Source organism: Sceloporus undulatus, chromosome 4 (genome assembly GCF_019175285.1).
Source record: "Sceloporus undulatus isolate JIND9_A2432 ecotype Alabama chromosome 4, SceUnd_v1.1, whole genome shotgun sequence".
NCBI classification, from domain to species: Eukaryota; Metazoa; Chordata; class Lepidosauria; order Squamata; family Phrynosomatidae; genus Sceloporus; species Sceloporus undulatus.
Window position 1 is genome coordinate 47,925,011 of NC_056525.1, and position 16,518 is coordinate 47,941,528.

At 42.0% G+C, this 16,518-nt stretch overlaps 1 protein-coding gene across 11 annotated transcripts in view; it reads right to left on the reverse strand.

The window, feature by feature from the left end:
• SYCP1 (synaptonemal complex protein 1) overlaps positions 1 to 16,518 on the reverse strand; it is a 79,281-nt gene that overhangs the window by 14,912 nt on the left and 47,851 nt on the right. For all 11 annotated transcript variants that reach the window (XM_042462063.1, XM_042462064.1, XM_042462058.1 and 8 more), the window contains 6 exons: positions 14,629 to 14,710; positions 12,868 to 12,930; positions 12,099 to 12,161; positions 11,300 to 11,362; positions 6,815 to 6,931; positions 13 to 123 (listed from right to left, as the gene is read on the reverse strand). In XM_042462063.1, the coding sequence (XP_042317997.1) occupies positions 13 to 123; positions 6,815 to 6,931; positions 11,300 to 11,362; positions 12,099 to 12,161; positions 12,868 to 12,930; positions 14,629 to 14,710 (499 nt within the window). The remainder of the gene's footprint in view (positions 1 to 12; positions 124 to 6,814; positions 6,932 to 11,299; positions 11,363 to 12,098; positions 12,162 to 12,867; positions 12,931 to 14,628; positions 14,711 to 16,518) is intronic.

Below are 16,518 nucleotides of genomic sequence, written 5' to 3' on the forward strand. Positions count from 1 at the left end.
AGCTATGTTTACCTTATGCTTTTCCATAAGTGCCACCATTTCAGTGATTTTGTGCTGACATCGAATGTCTGTTTCTTTCTGAATTTTCACTGCTTCATCAGCTACCAATTTCATTGCTTCTAGCTATTAACAACATATGTGAAATAAAATGTGTATTAATTATTTTAATTAAATTCAACAATCAGAAGTGCAGCAAATGAAATACATGTGCCATGTAATGATATTCAGCAATTATATGCACAATTCGGCCATGTTATAATGAATGTTACAATCATTACTTATTATGGTCTATACATAGAGAGATCTTGTAGCACCTTTGAGAATAACTGAAAGAAAGAAATTGGCAGCATGAACATTATTATTGCTCATTATTATGGTCTGACTGAACATAGTAGGACTTATTCCAGATAACAAATCTGCCAGACTCAAGTGTTAATAATAGTGTGTTAATAGCTAATACTCTCCAGAGATCTTGATGCAGTTTAAGCTCTTTAGCCCCCGGTTTTTGTGAAACATAGGGAATGACAAAGGCCTGTCAGAGTTGCACAGAGCTGCCCCTGAAGGCCAGACTGAAAGAAGGCTATGTAAAAGGAAATCTTTCAGGTAAATGTATCTAAGGGATGTTCAGGTTTGTTTGTGTCTTTAAGAACTTCACTTCTAAAAGATGAGACCTGATGAAGAGATCATAGGCCCGAAACACTTGGGCAAATTGACATGGTTTCAGGCTGCATTGGGGATTTGCCATTACATTATGTATGCCCCTAACGGTCAGTGTAGAATGCCAGGGCTCTACAAATTTGATTGAATGTAAGGCTCGGTCAAAGGTGGAAGCTGGATTCTTCATGTTTGCTGGCAGAACAATCCTGATTCATATGGAACAATGTAATGACTTTCAGTAAAAAGGATATGTCAAGCCGGAGCATGACTTTATCCTAGTGAATACACGGGTAAGGCTGATCAGCTCATAAAGCATAACATTCTCTTGTTTTCTCAGATGTTGTGATGGTGACTGAAAAGGTGGTCTTCCAAGCAAGCAGTCTTGGGTCAGAAACTGTCATAGCCTCTAATGATCTCCTGGACAACTGAGAGAGCACGAGTTCGCCAGGCTCCAAGCCAGTGTTGGTACTGGCACAGAAGGATGGAGATTTTTATAGTCTTTAAGGAATTTCTTGATGAGAGAGTGTTAGAAAAATGAAGATTGACCCTCAAGTTAGAAGTGCAAAGAGATCACTACAAGATAGCATTTCAGAAAAAAATAGTGAAATACAAGTTCACGAGAAATTTGAGCAGCTGCTGAATGTCACTTCTAGATGGTGAGTGGCTTCCTTGACCAAAGCAAGGCAAACGTGTTTCACTTATACTGCTATGACCTCTGCACTGATGGCTTGAGGACAGCTGCAATGACCTGCCTAATTGGTTCCGGAGCATCGCTAGAGATTAATTCTCCATATCAAGAAACAAAAATGTCAAACCCTGCCAACATGAATTGTCAGGTGGTCAGGCCAGAAGGGCAAGTAGAAGTATTCCCTGCCAGCCAGATGGAGGTGTGTCACAAACCACATTTGTCTTGGCCACCATGGTGTGACTAGAATGCCATCTGCTCAATCCATCCATAACTTTGCAATCTCTCTGGTGATCAGCAAGAAAGGTGGAAAAGTGTAAACCAACTAACTAGTCCAGTAGAATAGGAAGGCATCGCCATGAGAACCATGGGCCCTAGTAGAGGACTGAGGACATTGTTGAGATGACTACAAAGAGGTTGATCAACATTGAAACACCAGGTGAAAAATGTTGCGGTGAAGCATCCATTTGTGACATGAATCCAATCATTGACTGAGTTCATCTGCAATGATGTTCTGTTCCCTAGAAGGTGAATCACCTATAGGAAGATCTTTCAAGCAATACACCAAATGCACATTGTTAGGTTGAGTAGAGTCATGAATCTTGTGCCCCTTTGTTTGTTTAAGTAAAAACATCACCATAGTGTTGTTGGTAACAATCAGATTGGTTTTGCCTCAAAGACATGATTGAAAAGCTCTGAGAGCTTTCTCTACCACTACCATTTTGAGTGCATTATGATGGGAGGGCTCACTGGCAGACATTTTCCTTTGATGTTAAGACTGTTAGAGTAGGCACAAAACAACATATCTGGGGTCACAAAAAGGACCAGTTATGGTGAAAGGAAGGGCATGCCCAAACAGACATGGGCAGGGTTGAGCCACCAGCCCAGGGACCGAGGCATGGCAAGTTTTTTGTGGGGAGAATCTTCTAGGGGACTGAAGACCATCATGAATCATGACTGTATATGTCAAAACCAAAGGTAGGGCATTGGGGTGACCAGAGTGGTTAAAGCCATATGACTGAAAAGAACCTATACTGTACCAATCTGACCAACCTATTTGGAGCATCAACATCTGAGCACAGTTTTTAACAGTTTGCAATCTGTCTTCTGGAAGATAGGCTGTCACTGACTTCGAATCTAGAATTGTGCTGATAAAACTCACTTCTTCAGAGGGGGTAAGATTGGACTTCGCTCAATTGCAGTTGAACCTCAACAAATTCAGCAATGTCAAGATTCAATCAATGTGTTGAATCAGCTCCTGTCTGCAGTTGATGACTATGAGACAGTCACCCATATAGGAGGAAAGTATCATCCCCTGTTGTCAAAGTCAAACTGCAATGACAGCCAAGCATTTTGCAAAGGGAAGGACACAGACCTGTAACACTCTTATCCCCTCAGCAAATGAAAGGAATTGCCTGTGAGAATGTTGAATCCTGATGTGGAAATAGATTTGAGTGTCAAGCATTCTTGAGTACAGGTGTAGCAAATCAATTCCCTCTCTGCAATAAAGGAAGGATGGAAGACAAAGTCAACATTCAAAAATGCTTGTGAAGAATCTAGTTGACCCATCTAAAATCTAATATGGGGCAAAGCTCCCCATCTTTCTTCTTCACTATGAAGTACTGAGAGAAAAAACTTAAGCAAATAGCAGATGCTGTCATGGGTTCTATAGCCCCTTTTTCTAATAATGTGGTAACTACATCGAGGAGAGTGTTGAAGGAGGGGTCACACAAAATATCGCCATTGTAGGGGTATTCCTCAAACTGAATGACATATCACTTTTGGACAATGTCAAAGACCCAGGAGTTGATGGATATTGCAGACTAGGCAGAATGGAAATGAGCCAGCCTGTCTCCTGAAGTTGCAAAGGGATTGGGGAGAGGTTGAATCAAGGAGTTAAAGGCACCTCTTACCCTGGTTTGGACTCTTTTTCTTAAAGATTGAACACTATTTCAAGGAGGAGGTTTGTCATTTCCTAGAAGAAGTCTATGACTGGGGAGGATATCTCAATCTCCTCACATAGGCTGAAGGAATATCTCTGGCTATAAGAAGGTCTCTGCCATCTGTAACAGGATTTAGAAGAACCCTGATACATGGATGGCAGGCCATATTTCTCACAGTAGTTCTCATTTTCTTCATGAATTCCAGCTTTTCATCCCTTACTGAAGAGGCCACATTAATCTAAGGGCATGTCCTCAATGGTCACCCTAGCTTGCATTAAAATACCTGAGGAATGCAACCATGCATGTCTCCTGAGGGCCACAGAACCAGTCAGGATCTTCACAGCACAGTTAGCCACATGGCAGGCAGAGTCAATTCGTTGACCTGCCAAGGAATGTACCTCACCTTGTAGTGCATTGGTCACACATATTTATTCTTTAGGAACCTTATCCAACAGGGGTAAGAGCCTTTCCCATAAGTTCTGTTTGAAATGTATGCCATGTAGTTGGCTATGCAAAGACTCAAAGCAGAAGCAGAGTAAAAATTTTGGCCATGAGGTCGAGTTTCCAACCCTCTTTATCAACAGGTGTTGGGGACGATCAATGAGGAAATCAACTTTGAGATATCACGATGACAACTGAATTTGCCTTCAGATGTTCAAAGAGCCAGTTTTAATCCAAATCAGTGACTTAATATAAACTATATTATCTTCCTTGAGATTGATGAAATTGCCGAGGTTCCAGTCCACAAACATTGTGAAATCTTCAAAAGTGAGGCCAAGAAGGGAATAGATGCAGGAGTGGGAACTTTCGAATGGATGTACTTAAAAACCAGATCCAGCAGTTCAGCTCCATGTTGTTTCACCTGGGTGTCAATTGCATTAGCCATATGTAAGGCCTGTTCAGAAAATGCCCAAACTTCATCAGTTGGTGAGGACAATTCATGTTCCAACACCCTATGGGATTGAGATCTATTTACTTGTTCCTATGACAAACGTGCTGCAGATTGTACCAATGCTACTTCCAAAGGGGGAGTGATGAGGTAGTTCAAATAATCATTTCTGCTGCAGAGATGGTTGACGAGGTGGTTGCCCAGTATGCTGTACTTGGGGTTCCCGAGTGACTCGTGTCGATATGGATGACAGTTTGTGAAACTGGTGTGGATTGCACCACACTGGATCTCACAGGTGATTAAGCCAAATGATGATAGCACCTACTGTCCCTGTCATAAAACAGGTTCTTGATGATAATGTGGAGAGTACCAAATCAGGTCCCTTGCATATGAATCGTGGCACTGACCTAGTTGCCCTCAAACTATGTCTTGAATGAGATCTACCACAGTACCATGGGGAGGGAGACCTTGATGAGGATGTAGTGGAGTAATGGTCCAAGCACATGGCATAGAGAGGGAATGTTCAGAGGGTTGCCCAAGGACAAAATCACAGTGGCTCGAATGGGGGTCAGAGCAGGAGATGGCCAGCATGGCATTCCAATGCACCTCTGTGGAGAATCAACAATCTTGGCCTCCAAAGCAAATCCAACCTGAACCTCAGTCACCTGCAGGGATTCAGCAGGATGGTGGATCCATAGGTTTGGGCTCAGTCGGAGCTGATGCCATGGGGCAAATATCCTTCTCAGACAAGTGCCTTGAGTGCTGCTGCTTCATTTTCCTCTTTTCATTTTAGCAATGAGAAAAGGAGGACTCCCAAGGCATAGCACACCCTGAAGTCAGCAGAATGTCACCCCGTAACAAAGAGGGAAGAGGAGTCACTTTCTTTTGAACTGCTTTTTCTGAACCAATGCTCAAAACCAATTCCTTACGTATAGGTGGTTTCAAGTAATCCTTGATTTCATGGTCTTGTTTCAACAAAATATTGGGTTTGAATTGATGCTTCACTGAGTGGCCAATGGGCATAGTCTCCAACATGGACCTGGATGGGGCTGAAACAGTCTCCACCATAGTTTCTGAGATTCCAAAGCCTCTTCATAAAGCAAAACCTTAAGTCAAGATTCATGATTCTTATGCACTTGGGGTGTAAAGGCTTTACAATGGACATAGGTACTAACACTGTTTTGCACACCCAGGGAAAGAAGGCAATGGGAGTAGCCATTACAGCCACCACATGCTTTACTCCACAGTCACCACACCTCTTCAAAGAGGAGTTAGAAGCCATTATCGGTAGAGTAATAGCCCCAAAACAGTCTGAGGTCAAAGTCAAAGACAAACTGATGATTTTCCAAACTGTAGCTGTAGGAATCATAACCAGAACAACAGGAAGAAAAAAACAGATCAAGCCAAGCAATAAATATGGTAAGTCAAAATGCTAAAGACTGAGGAGAAAATAGACTGACAAGGTTCCTTGATGCTGTTCATGTGGTGGTCAAAAAGGAACTGAAGTAAACGAGTGAGAGCAGCGAGGGTGGGTGGAACTATTGCCAAAAATCTGCCTAGCTACTCTAGAACATTCCTAACAGGTTCTGCACAGGCACAGGAATACACACTTGTGTGAATCACAGACCATGAAGAAGAAGCATATATGTATTAGGAGCCAAGTCTCCTGATACCGTGTACTTTTCTTACCTTTCTTCAAGATGAATCTGTATTGGTTATACACAAGTATTCATGAGTAAAACTACTATACTTTTATATGTCTTACAAAGAAGACTAAGGGGCAAACAGACCAACAATAAGAGCCAGCTTTGGGGGGGGGGGGGCGTGGTGACCATACACCACATGTCCCAATTCTGCCCCCAAGAATGCTCCTGTGGCACAGCAATTAGATGCTGCACTCCACAGGAGTGGAGAAGTCCTGTGACAGCAGCTCCTTTTTGCACCAGGAAAAGGCCAGATTTGGGCTGCAGCGTGTGGTTGTCATAGTCCCAATCTGGTGCACAAAGGGATGGTGTGATGCCACCCCTTTAGGACCATCTGTTTTTGGCCTATGTTTATTTTTTGCTCTCTGCTGTAGCTTGGGGAAATGGTGTAGCAAGCTGGCAGACTGCTAAATATCTGCCTAGCACATTAGTTACTTTGTTTAAGAGTTACACTCATGTTTCCCAATAGAAAGCACAAAAACAAAACATAGTTACACAATCCTGGTATCTTGAATTTGATGGAACTCACTCTGGGAAACCTGCCAGTTGCCTTTGTAAAGATTTGATTATATAATGTCTCCCTCTTCTTCCATCCTACAGTCTGAGAGACTGTGATGATTTGGAGGAAACCAACACAATAGCAATCAATAGCAAGTACATTTCTATACCGCTTGCCAATGTACATCTGTGTGAACTGTCTCTGTTCCCTTACTCTTCCAGCTGTTCAGGTTGTTACATGAAAAAGTGTGTGCTTTTAATGTTTCCTCACCTCATCCCAACCCAGTTTTTTAGGTAGTATTTTTCCAGCTTTCTCTGAATGGGACAATCAGGGGCTAAAAAAGAAAGACTGTCTGGAAAATTGCCAGTAATATGTGAATCACATCAAAACAATGGTTCATATTTAAGCTTATGCAAATCCAAATTTTAAAAAATCCACCTTTTTGTGAAGTTCTGCTTCAGCTGCCTTAGCTATCTCAGTTTCATTTTTGTAGCTATCAATTGCTTCTTTATGCAATTTGTTTGTATTTTCAAGTTCCAGCTGTAATTTGATCACCTTTAAACAAGAAACGTATTTGGTTTATTTTCCTCATTCAATAGCTGCATGTCTTGCCTATGCAGTCACTTAAATTCACCCAACACATATTTGTCCAATATATTTCTATATATTGTGAACTTTTTCCCTTCCATCACCTTTTGGGTTTTCAGTTGCAATCATTTGGATAAGAAGTGATATTTTTTGTGTTGCTAATGGAATTAAAATTTTATTTCTTGGAGTACCCACATGGTAAGGAGGAGGAGGGACCAGCCTTCATGAATATTTAACCATACCACCTGAAATGAGGACAGCTACAATATTTTGACAAAATGCAGGCCTGTGACTACCACTATTATATTTTTTTCCTCCTGTATGATTTTAACACCTTTGCCTGATTAAGAAGCCAGTTTGGCCTCAAAAGCTTGCAACATGTATTTTGTACATATAAATGTATCACTGCTTTGTAGATTTTGGATGCTATTGTAACAGACTGTCTACCATTAGATATAGTGTAGTAAGAAAATTGTGTCCTATGTTTTCACACCAAGCAGGATAGACAGCAAGAAGCACATTTGGTCCAGGTATACATACCTTCCACAGAAACAACCTTACCTTAATCAGGATACCTATCCGTGCATTAGACCACATCGAGTGCATTTACCTTAGCTTGAAGACCAGGGAGAGTCTGGGAATTCTGTTGGTTTATCGTCCACCCCGTAACCTAACAGACTCCCTAGCCGAGCTGACGCAACTAGTCTCGGAGCTGGTGTTGGAGTCACCTAGGCTGCTAGTCCTGGGCGACCTCAACATCCCCCTCAAGACTGGGCTGACTAACCTTACTGGTGCAGCTCGGGAATTCATGCTTTCCATGACAAACATGGGCCTCTCCCAGATAGTCTCCGAGCCTACACATTGCGCAGGTCATGCCCTCGATGTGGTCTTCTGCACGGAACAGGCATATCCATGGGCGGAGATAATTAGTATCTCCACTTTGTCATGGACGGATCATTTCCTGGTTAAGGTTGGACTGAAGGCCTCTATCCCTCTCTCCGGGGGTGGAGGACCGATTAGAATGGTCCGCCCTCGAAGGCTGATGGAACCCGCCAGGTTCCAAGAAGCCCTAGAGGGTATTATGGTGGGCAGTGCTGGCGATTTTGTCGAAACTCTGGTTAACACGTGGAATAACAATTTTACCAGAGCTATTGACTTGATCGCTCCCAAGCGTCCTTTCCAACCCACTCAAAATCTTAACCCTTGGTATACGGAAGATCTTAGACAAATGAAGCGGGCTGGACAACGACTAGAGCGCCAGTGGCAGAGATCTCAACTCATATCTGATAAGACACTTCATTCGACCTTTCTTAGGTCCTATCAAGTGGTGATAGATGCAGCTAAGAAATCCTTCAATTCTGCATCTATCGCGTCTGCAAAATCTCATCCAGCTGAGCTGTTCAGGGTAGTAAGGAACTTAACCCAACTACCTCCTACTCAGAACCCTTTATTAGATTCTTTTGAAGCCTGCTGTGATGCTTTTAATGATTATTTTGCAGATAAAATCTCTCAGATAAGAGCTGATTTGGATGCCAGTTTGAGGACAGAGACAACTAGAGAGGCATCCAGTGCCTCCACCATTACTGTTAGACTGGATCAATTTGAGTCGGTAAGTACTGAGGATCTGGACAAGCTTCTTAGTAGTTTGAAAAAGACGACTTGCCCTCTCGACCTTTGCCCAACCTGGCTGGCAATCCAGGGGGGAGAAAAAATCATGGTGATGCTGAAAAACATAATTAATGCATCCCTCAGGGAAGGCTCCCTGCCTCCCTGTCTCAAGGAGGCAGTAGTTAGACCACTCTTTAAAAAGGCTTCCCTGGACCCCCTGGATAGAAATAACTATAGACCAGTCTCGCTACTACCATTTCTGAGCAAGGTGATCGAGAAAGCGGTTGCCAGTCAACTACAAGCAGTCTTGGAGGAAACAGATTTTCTGGATCCATTTCAAACTGGATTCAGGACGGGATACGAAGTGGAGACTGCCATGGTCACCTTAGTCGATGATCTCCGTCTGGACATCAACAGGGGAAGTGTGACCCTGCTGGTGCTCTTGGACCTCTCAACGGCCTTCGATACCATTGACCACAGTATCCTTCTGGAATGCCTGAGAGAGTTGGGTATTGGAGGCACTGCACTGGAGTGGTTCCAGTCCTACTTCTCGGGCATGTTCCAGATGGTGTCGCTTGGGGACAGTTGTTCAGCCAAGAGGGAGCTCAAATCAAGGCACGATTCTGTCCCCAATGCTGTTCAACATTTACATGAAGCCGCTGGGTGAGATCATCTGGAGACATGGGGCGGCGTATTATCAGTACGCTGGTGACACCCAAATATACTTCTGTATGTCTCGGACTGAAGCAGTGACTAAGGATGGCATCTCTCCTCTGAATGCCTGTCTTGGGGCGGTAATGGACTGGATGAGGGAAAACCGACTCAAGCTGAATCCAGGTAAGACAGAGGTACTTGCTATAGGAGCCCCAAATCCAAGAATGGAGTTGTGTCAGCCAGTTCTGGATGGGGTCACACTTCCTCTGAAGGATTCTGTTCGCAGTCTGGGGGTGCTCCTTGACTCGTCACTCCAACTGACAACTCAGGTGGATGCGACAGTCCAGAGTGTCTTCTATCAGCTTTGTCTGATATGCCAACTGTGCCCCTTCCTGGAGCCGAGGAACCTGGAAACAGTAGTACATGCACTGGTAACCTCTCGATTGGACTTCTGTAACGTGTTCTACTTGGGGCTTACCCTTGTGCCAAGTTCAGAAACTTCAGTTGGTACAAAATATGGCAGCCAGATTAATCATGGGAACTCCTAGGAATAACCATATAACACCGGTCTTGAAGTCCCTGCACTGGCTGCCTATTCGTTTCCAGGCAAAGTACAAGGTGTTGGTGATTACCTTTAAAGCCCTACATGGCTTGGGCCTAGAGTACTTGAGGTAATGCCTTCTTCCCTATTGTCCATCCCACACACTAAGGTCCTCTGGAAGAAATCTACTACAGCCAAAAAAATCTAGGCTAACATCAGTCTCCCAGAGGGCCTTTTCTATTACTGCTCCAAAAGTATGGAACAACCTGCTGGAGGAGATCCGTCACATCTCCACTCTGACAGCTTTTAAGAAAGCACTCAAAACGGATCTCTTCCGGCAGGCCTTTCCAACTTAGTTACCCTCCCCAGATATAGAGATATTGGTCCCCTCATCTGTCTATTCTTCCCCGCCTATGTTTCTGCCCATTTTTTAAATGTCTTTAATGTTTTTAATGTTTTTTATAGTATTACTGTTTAATCCTGTTTTAATACTGGGAATGGGGGGGGGTAGGTCAAAGGTTTGGCTTTTTGTTTGTTTGTTTGTTTTTGTTTGTTTTTAACTCTATTGTAATTTGATGTATTTTATTGTTGTAACCCGCCCGGATTCTTCGTGATTGGGCGGGCTAAAAATAAATCTATTATTATTATTATTATTATTATTATTATTATTATTATTATATTCTGATTGCCTCTGGGCTGGGAAATCCTTCCTGCTGAGACTATCCTTCACTCCAACCAAATATGGATCTATTTGTTCTGAATAAGATCCATGTTTGCTTAGTAGGATAGTTTCAACAGGAAGGTTTTCCCATTCCAGATCCGATTAGGACATATGTATATCTGGTTCCAGTGTGTTTCTTGCTGTTCACCATGCTTTGGTGGGAAAACACTGTAAAACAACAGGTTTCAATGCTCACCTTGTTCTTGTTGTGCATATCAGACATTTGGTCATAGTCAGTGCTTCTACTCTTTCTGCTGCCTGTGGTTATTTGCTTTGCTGAAATTGCTTTGCTGACACTTTGCTGCAATCACTTTAAAATCAATTTGCTGACACTACTTTGAAATACATTTGTTAGAAGCACTTTGCCCCAGAACTCAGAGAGCCTCATTAGTCACTAACCCCTTGCCCCATGTGCGTATGGTGAAAAATGTGTATGCTCAAATCCCATTTGTTTTAATGGGGAGCGTTCCTGCATGCTGTGCATGTGCCATGGATGTGCACACCATTTATATTTCCAGCAGCTTAACCTTCTGTGTAAGGCTAAAGTCGCGTATAGCACGCCTGTGTATGGCATGGGCACACTGTATAAAGCTTAAACAGAATTAAGTAATGTTTGTTGGAAGTACTTGTTGGCCTAGAAACAAGTAGACCATGTTAGAAGAATAAAATCACAAGTCCAACTGGACTGGTCTCCACAAACATAATTCACAATTATCACAATTATCAATATCTTCCAGTTCTAATTCATCCAAATTTCAGCCTATTAAAATCACAGTAATTATTTGCACAAATAATCAAAATTTATTCCTACCTTTCCTTCATTAATACTGGATTGCTTGCTTTCTGTTGTAACTTTCTTTCGCAAAATCTTATTCTGTTAATAGCAGAAAATGTTACTGAGGTTTATCTTTACACATTCAATCAGTATTTTATAGTAATGAAACACTGATCACTTACTCTAAAAGATTTTACTAGTTTGATGTGAAGGAGGCTTCTGCAATGTGTTAAATCCCACCATTATCCAAGGAAAGCAGGGCTCATAGGACCAGAATCTTTTGTCTTGTATTGCTGACTTTTATTTCCCCTTTCAGTCCATTCCTTCCCTTTATGCAGGACAGAACTGAATAGTGAGGGTATTCATTGTCAGGCTCACATCCAAGTAGTAACCAGCCCTGACCATGCTTATTTTTCAAGATCAGACAGGATGTGGTGTCCTTGGGGTATTTAGACCCCTTGCCACCACCAAGAGATTTTTTTTGGGGGGGGGGGGGGGGTTCCTGCTGGTGTTTCTTTTCCTGGGAGGATTTGTTTCAATAAACTAAAACTTTGACTTAGAGCTTGGAGTAATTTGCACCATCAGAAGTGGCAACTTGGATGCTACTAAATTTCCTGATTACATTATGTATTATGTTTTACACCTAACTGCCTTTTTTGAAAAATAGTAGAGAGATAACTTTACTCAAAGAATACCTTACTCCCAGAAACTTTAGCAGGGGGCATTTGCATTAAACCTATGTTGAATCTTAACAGACACTATAATGACTATCACTTAGTACTTCATTCATAAAATGTCTGTATCCCTGGTCCTATAAATCTAAAAGAGTGCTTACTTCTTGTTGTAGTTCTTCAACAGTCTTCACTTTGTTTTCAAACTGCTTCTTTAAACTATTAATCTAAGAAGTGTTAGAATATATTTCAGAAAATAATGTATCACAATTTAGTTGTAATCATTTTGTTAAGACAGATGACATTTTAAGAATAGTTACTTTTCTTCCAACTTGATAATCTGCAGTCTTGTACATAGTTACCTTTATAACTCTGAAGGACTGTAGCCTGGAGTATCTATGCCAAATTCAACTTCAGTGGAATACTGTATAAGTATATGCAGAAGTGTGTGTGAGAGAGAGGGGGGGGAGGAGGGAGGGAGAGAGTCTTCAGGATGCCTGTTGACTTATGGCAACCCTATGAATTTCATAGGGTTTTCTTAGGCAAGGAATACTCAGGGATGTTTTTGCCATTTCCTTCTCTGAAATATAGCCTACATCTGGTATTTATTGGCAGTCACCCATCCAAGTACTAACCAAGGTTGACCCTGATTAGCTTTCTTCCTTTAGAGTATTTAGGTAACATATGCACAAGTACTTTCTTGAACTATGGAACCATATACAGTAATAGTTTTCCTGTTTATGAGCCACCATTTGACACAGTTAGAACTACCAAATGTATGAACCAGCAAAAACTAAAATAAATAGTTCTAACAAAATAATGCCAGGAACAAATTTTAAATATAAAAAGCTTGTATCTTAAAAACTGAAACAGTGTAGTAGAATCATATAAATCATTAATATCATTTTACATGTAGTATTATATGTTTCATACCTTGCTTTCTGATGCTTTCAGTTGTTTTTCCTTTTTTGAAAGTTCATTTTCAATGTTTCTAACCTGAAAAAAATTATAGAATCCGACACACCACATCTCACACAATTGTAGAAGCATGCACACATGCATACATATGCATGTATACACACACATACTATTTTCTTTTAAATTTCATCTTTTCCTACTATAGCTTATAATATAGCCCATACATTGCTTTCAATATGAAATGTATAATATGGAATGTGTACACAACTGTGTTTTCATCTTCAGATTTATACTCTAATATATGCCAACCTAATTAATTATCCATATTTTTTTAAAAAAAATAAGAACAGACCCATGACTAATAATCTTGGAAAAAATACATTGCATTTCTCATTTTATAAAATGAAAATATTTAGACCTGTCTACATCAGTGCCTCTTAAACTTTTCAATAAGCATGATTTTTCCTTACATTCCAGAGACCATCAACATCTTTGTGCCCATTAACTACAACAATTTCTATCTTTTCTGGAAACTTGCTAAACCAACATTCAGAACAGTAAGAATAGATTTGAACTATGATCTCCTTCCAATTGCAGCATTGGATTTGATGACTCTGGGAGTTAGTGCCTTGGAACATGGTATTGTACTTTTCTTTGATATGTGTTTTTTAAAAAAAAAATGGGTGGCCCATTAACAAAGCTACAGTTACAATGCTGATGAAGGTCAGTCCAAAGAGCTGCCACGAATGTGATTTCTCTGACAGCTAGTTAGAGAAATCAGTTGCACCCTCAGATACACCTATAAATTTATAGATGGGAAAACAAAAAATGACATTGGGTCACAACAGAATTGTGGAAGTGGAATGTCTTTGTACAGAAAGTCACACTGAAAAATTAACAAATCAAGAAACAAAAACAGTATCTTTTTATATAACAAAACAGTGCTAATTACCAAGTAAATATGGTGTTTATCACACTGAGGTTTTTGCAGTTCAGATCTGACGTGACTGCAGGTCCAACGATGCAAATTCACACGATTCCTTTCTATGGGGGCCCCTTCCATGGCACTTCCACAGTGATTCCAAAGTGACCCTTCATTTTGGTAAATTGATAACAAGCGAATTCACAGAAATCGCCACTCCGAATTGATCTGATGTGGAATGCAACTTTGCTTCTGCTCTGGTACACCACCACAAACCCTCTGGGTTGTAAATATCCCATGATGTGGCGCTGCAATTTTCCCCCATTTCCTTTCGGTGGTCCTTTCACTTTCAGGGCAACTCATTTTTTTTAGCTCTGATTGTGTTAGCCTGCATCTCAAAGGCCCTTAAGAGGACCCTGAAATAAAAGGTGGGAAAATAGGCACACATGCCCTGCTTCCCACAAAACTGATTCAGCCCCATGACATGCTGCCAATGCTTTTACAAAGAAAATGCTATCAGGTCAACAAGCAACAATTCAATATTCACATAAATGGACATGTCAGCCAAATGATCTTGAAATAGAGCATGACCATGTAGAGCCAGACTCCTGGAGCAGTACCAAGAAACCTTTATATCTCCCCCAGCTTGATCAGAGTGGAGCCTACATTTTATGGAGAAGTGCCTCCCTTCTTGGCCACTGACTGGCCAGTCTCTGGGTGACTCATGGAAAACACATGAGTTTCTGGGAAATCAGTGTTGAAGAAGATGGTGGTCCTCTGTCGCTTTTATTATATATTTAAACTTTTAAGTTCTTAATCTTAAAAGATTTTAACAAACAGAAGCAAGATCATACATTTTCTCCAGTTTCATCAAGTTTATTTTTTGCTTCTTCATTATTTTTCTTCATTTCCTCTTTCAGACACTCCAATTCACTGCTATATAAAAAATTAACAAATAAATAGTACTGTTTAGTTACAACAGAAAAATTTACAGAACAAAAGCATGATGACAAATATTAGTCCCAGTTATTACTTTGCAACCTCTAGTTCAGAGGTGAGCAGCAGCTGGGGAGTTGGGCATGTTACAGACCGCCCAAAAGGAGCGGTCTCAGGCCGCTGCCGGTTGCAGCGCGGAGGAGTCGCAGCAGCCAAACCGCGCGACTCCTCAGTGCTGCAAAGAAGGAGCGCGAAAATCGCGCTCCTTCTGGCAACCCAGAAGAGATGCCGCAAGTGCCAAAGCGCGCACTCGCGGCATCACTTCCGCCACGCGACATGCGGATACAGAGCATCCGTTACGTCAAAATGGTGGCGGCCGTGTGGAACGGCCGCCACCATTTGTTACGGACTCTGTCCGTAACAGGGTAAGGGGCATCTAGAAGAGACGCCCCTTTTTCAAACTGGGACGTCCTGAGGACGTCCGAAATGACGGTCTGTAACCCGCCTTAGAGTGCTGCTTTGGCCCCCTAGGGGAACTTAAATGGTTGCATCTCCCTTCCCCAAATGAGGAAAGTCCCCTGACTTATAAAGCCAGTGGACTCAGATCTATCAAACTTGCAGACCATTTTTCAAGAGGGCATTTCCCAGATGTATGTGTACAGCTTCTTAATTCACCTGCATGAGGGAACTGGGTTTATACCAAACACCAAAGTCTTTGCCTTTTCTGAGGACTTGGAGCTTTCTCTGCTACCTCCTCCTATTCATCAGAACTCAGCTCATCAGAGTGAGCTGGAGGAGGGCATGGCTATGGTAGGGCTGTTTCGTGTTCTTAAACCAAACTCAGGAATGGCATGACAAAGACAATACTACATAGCTCGTCCTTCATTTGAAGATCTTCCCACAGGAGAAATGGAGTGGCAAGGCAAAGCCAACTTTCAGAGGGTCATATTAAGGGGTGAGATTTGGCCTGCTGGTTTTTCCAGTTCTAGCATTTCTGTAGCAAAACAAGGGCAGTGAGAGACTGTGCCAGGCCACTTCACATCAGGACCATAGCAACTGCACATGCCTGGTCCCAATTCAGGCTGCTGCCACAGTCCTAGACCAGGCTGCTGGAAGGAACAGATTCTATCTGCTCCTATTTGGCCCAGTTCTTTGCAAATGACGCAGCCTCGGCGTAGCTTCAGCTTATATTCGGGGCATACATCATGCAGCCTGAAGCCACATCATTTTGCCTGTGTGTTTTGGGCCTAAATTTATTCTGTTGATATTTGATATTCCTATTTTCTCTCTGTCTCAGAAGACACTTTCTTATTTGAAAAATATACTTTTCATTTCTGAAAAAGCTTTAATTTAACATTCTCTTTTGTATAATTGGTAAAACTTGCTTTTTAACTTTCCCTTCTATTAGTAATTTCACTAAAGCTTTTTCTCCAAAAAGCAACTTCCCTTTAAATGGGGTATTTTCCAAATTGGCTCTTGATTTCTGATCATGCCGATCAGAAATCAAGAGCCAACTTTAGTTACTGTTATTGATCTTGCTGCATATGCTATAGCATCAGATCCTGCATGAGCTATATACTGTACAACTTTATCTAGTTTAGAGCAGCAGCCAGGAGTTTACGATGGCGGGTTACAGACCGCCTCTTTGAGGCGGGCTGCACCCGCCCCTTTCCCTGCCGGATCGAGGCCTGAGCTGCTAGAACGGCAGCTGCTGAGGCCTCGATCCGCCGCTTTTCAGGCTGCGGGGAAGCAGCAAAACGCCGCTTCCCCGCAGCCTGAAAAGGGGTGTCCTTGGGGCTTCAAGCCCC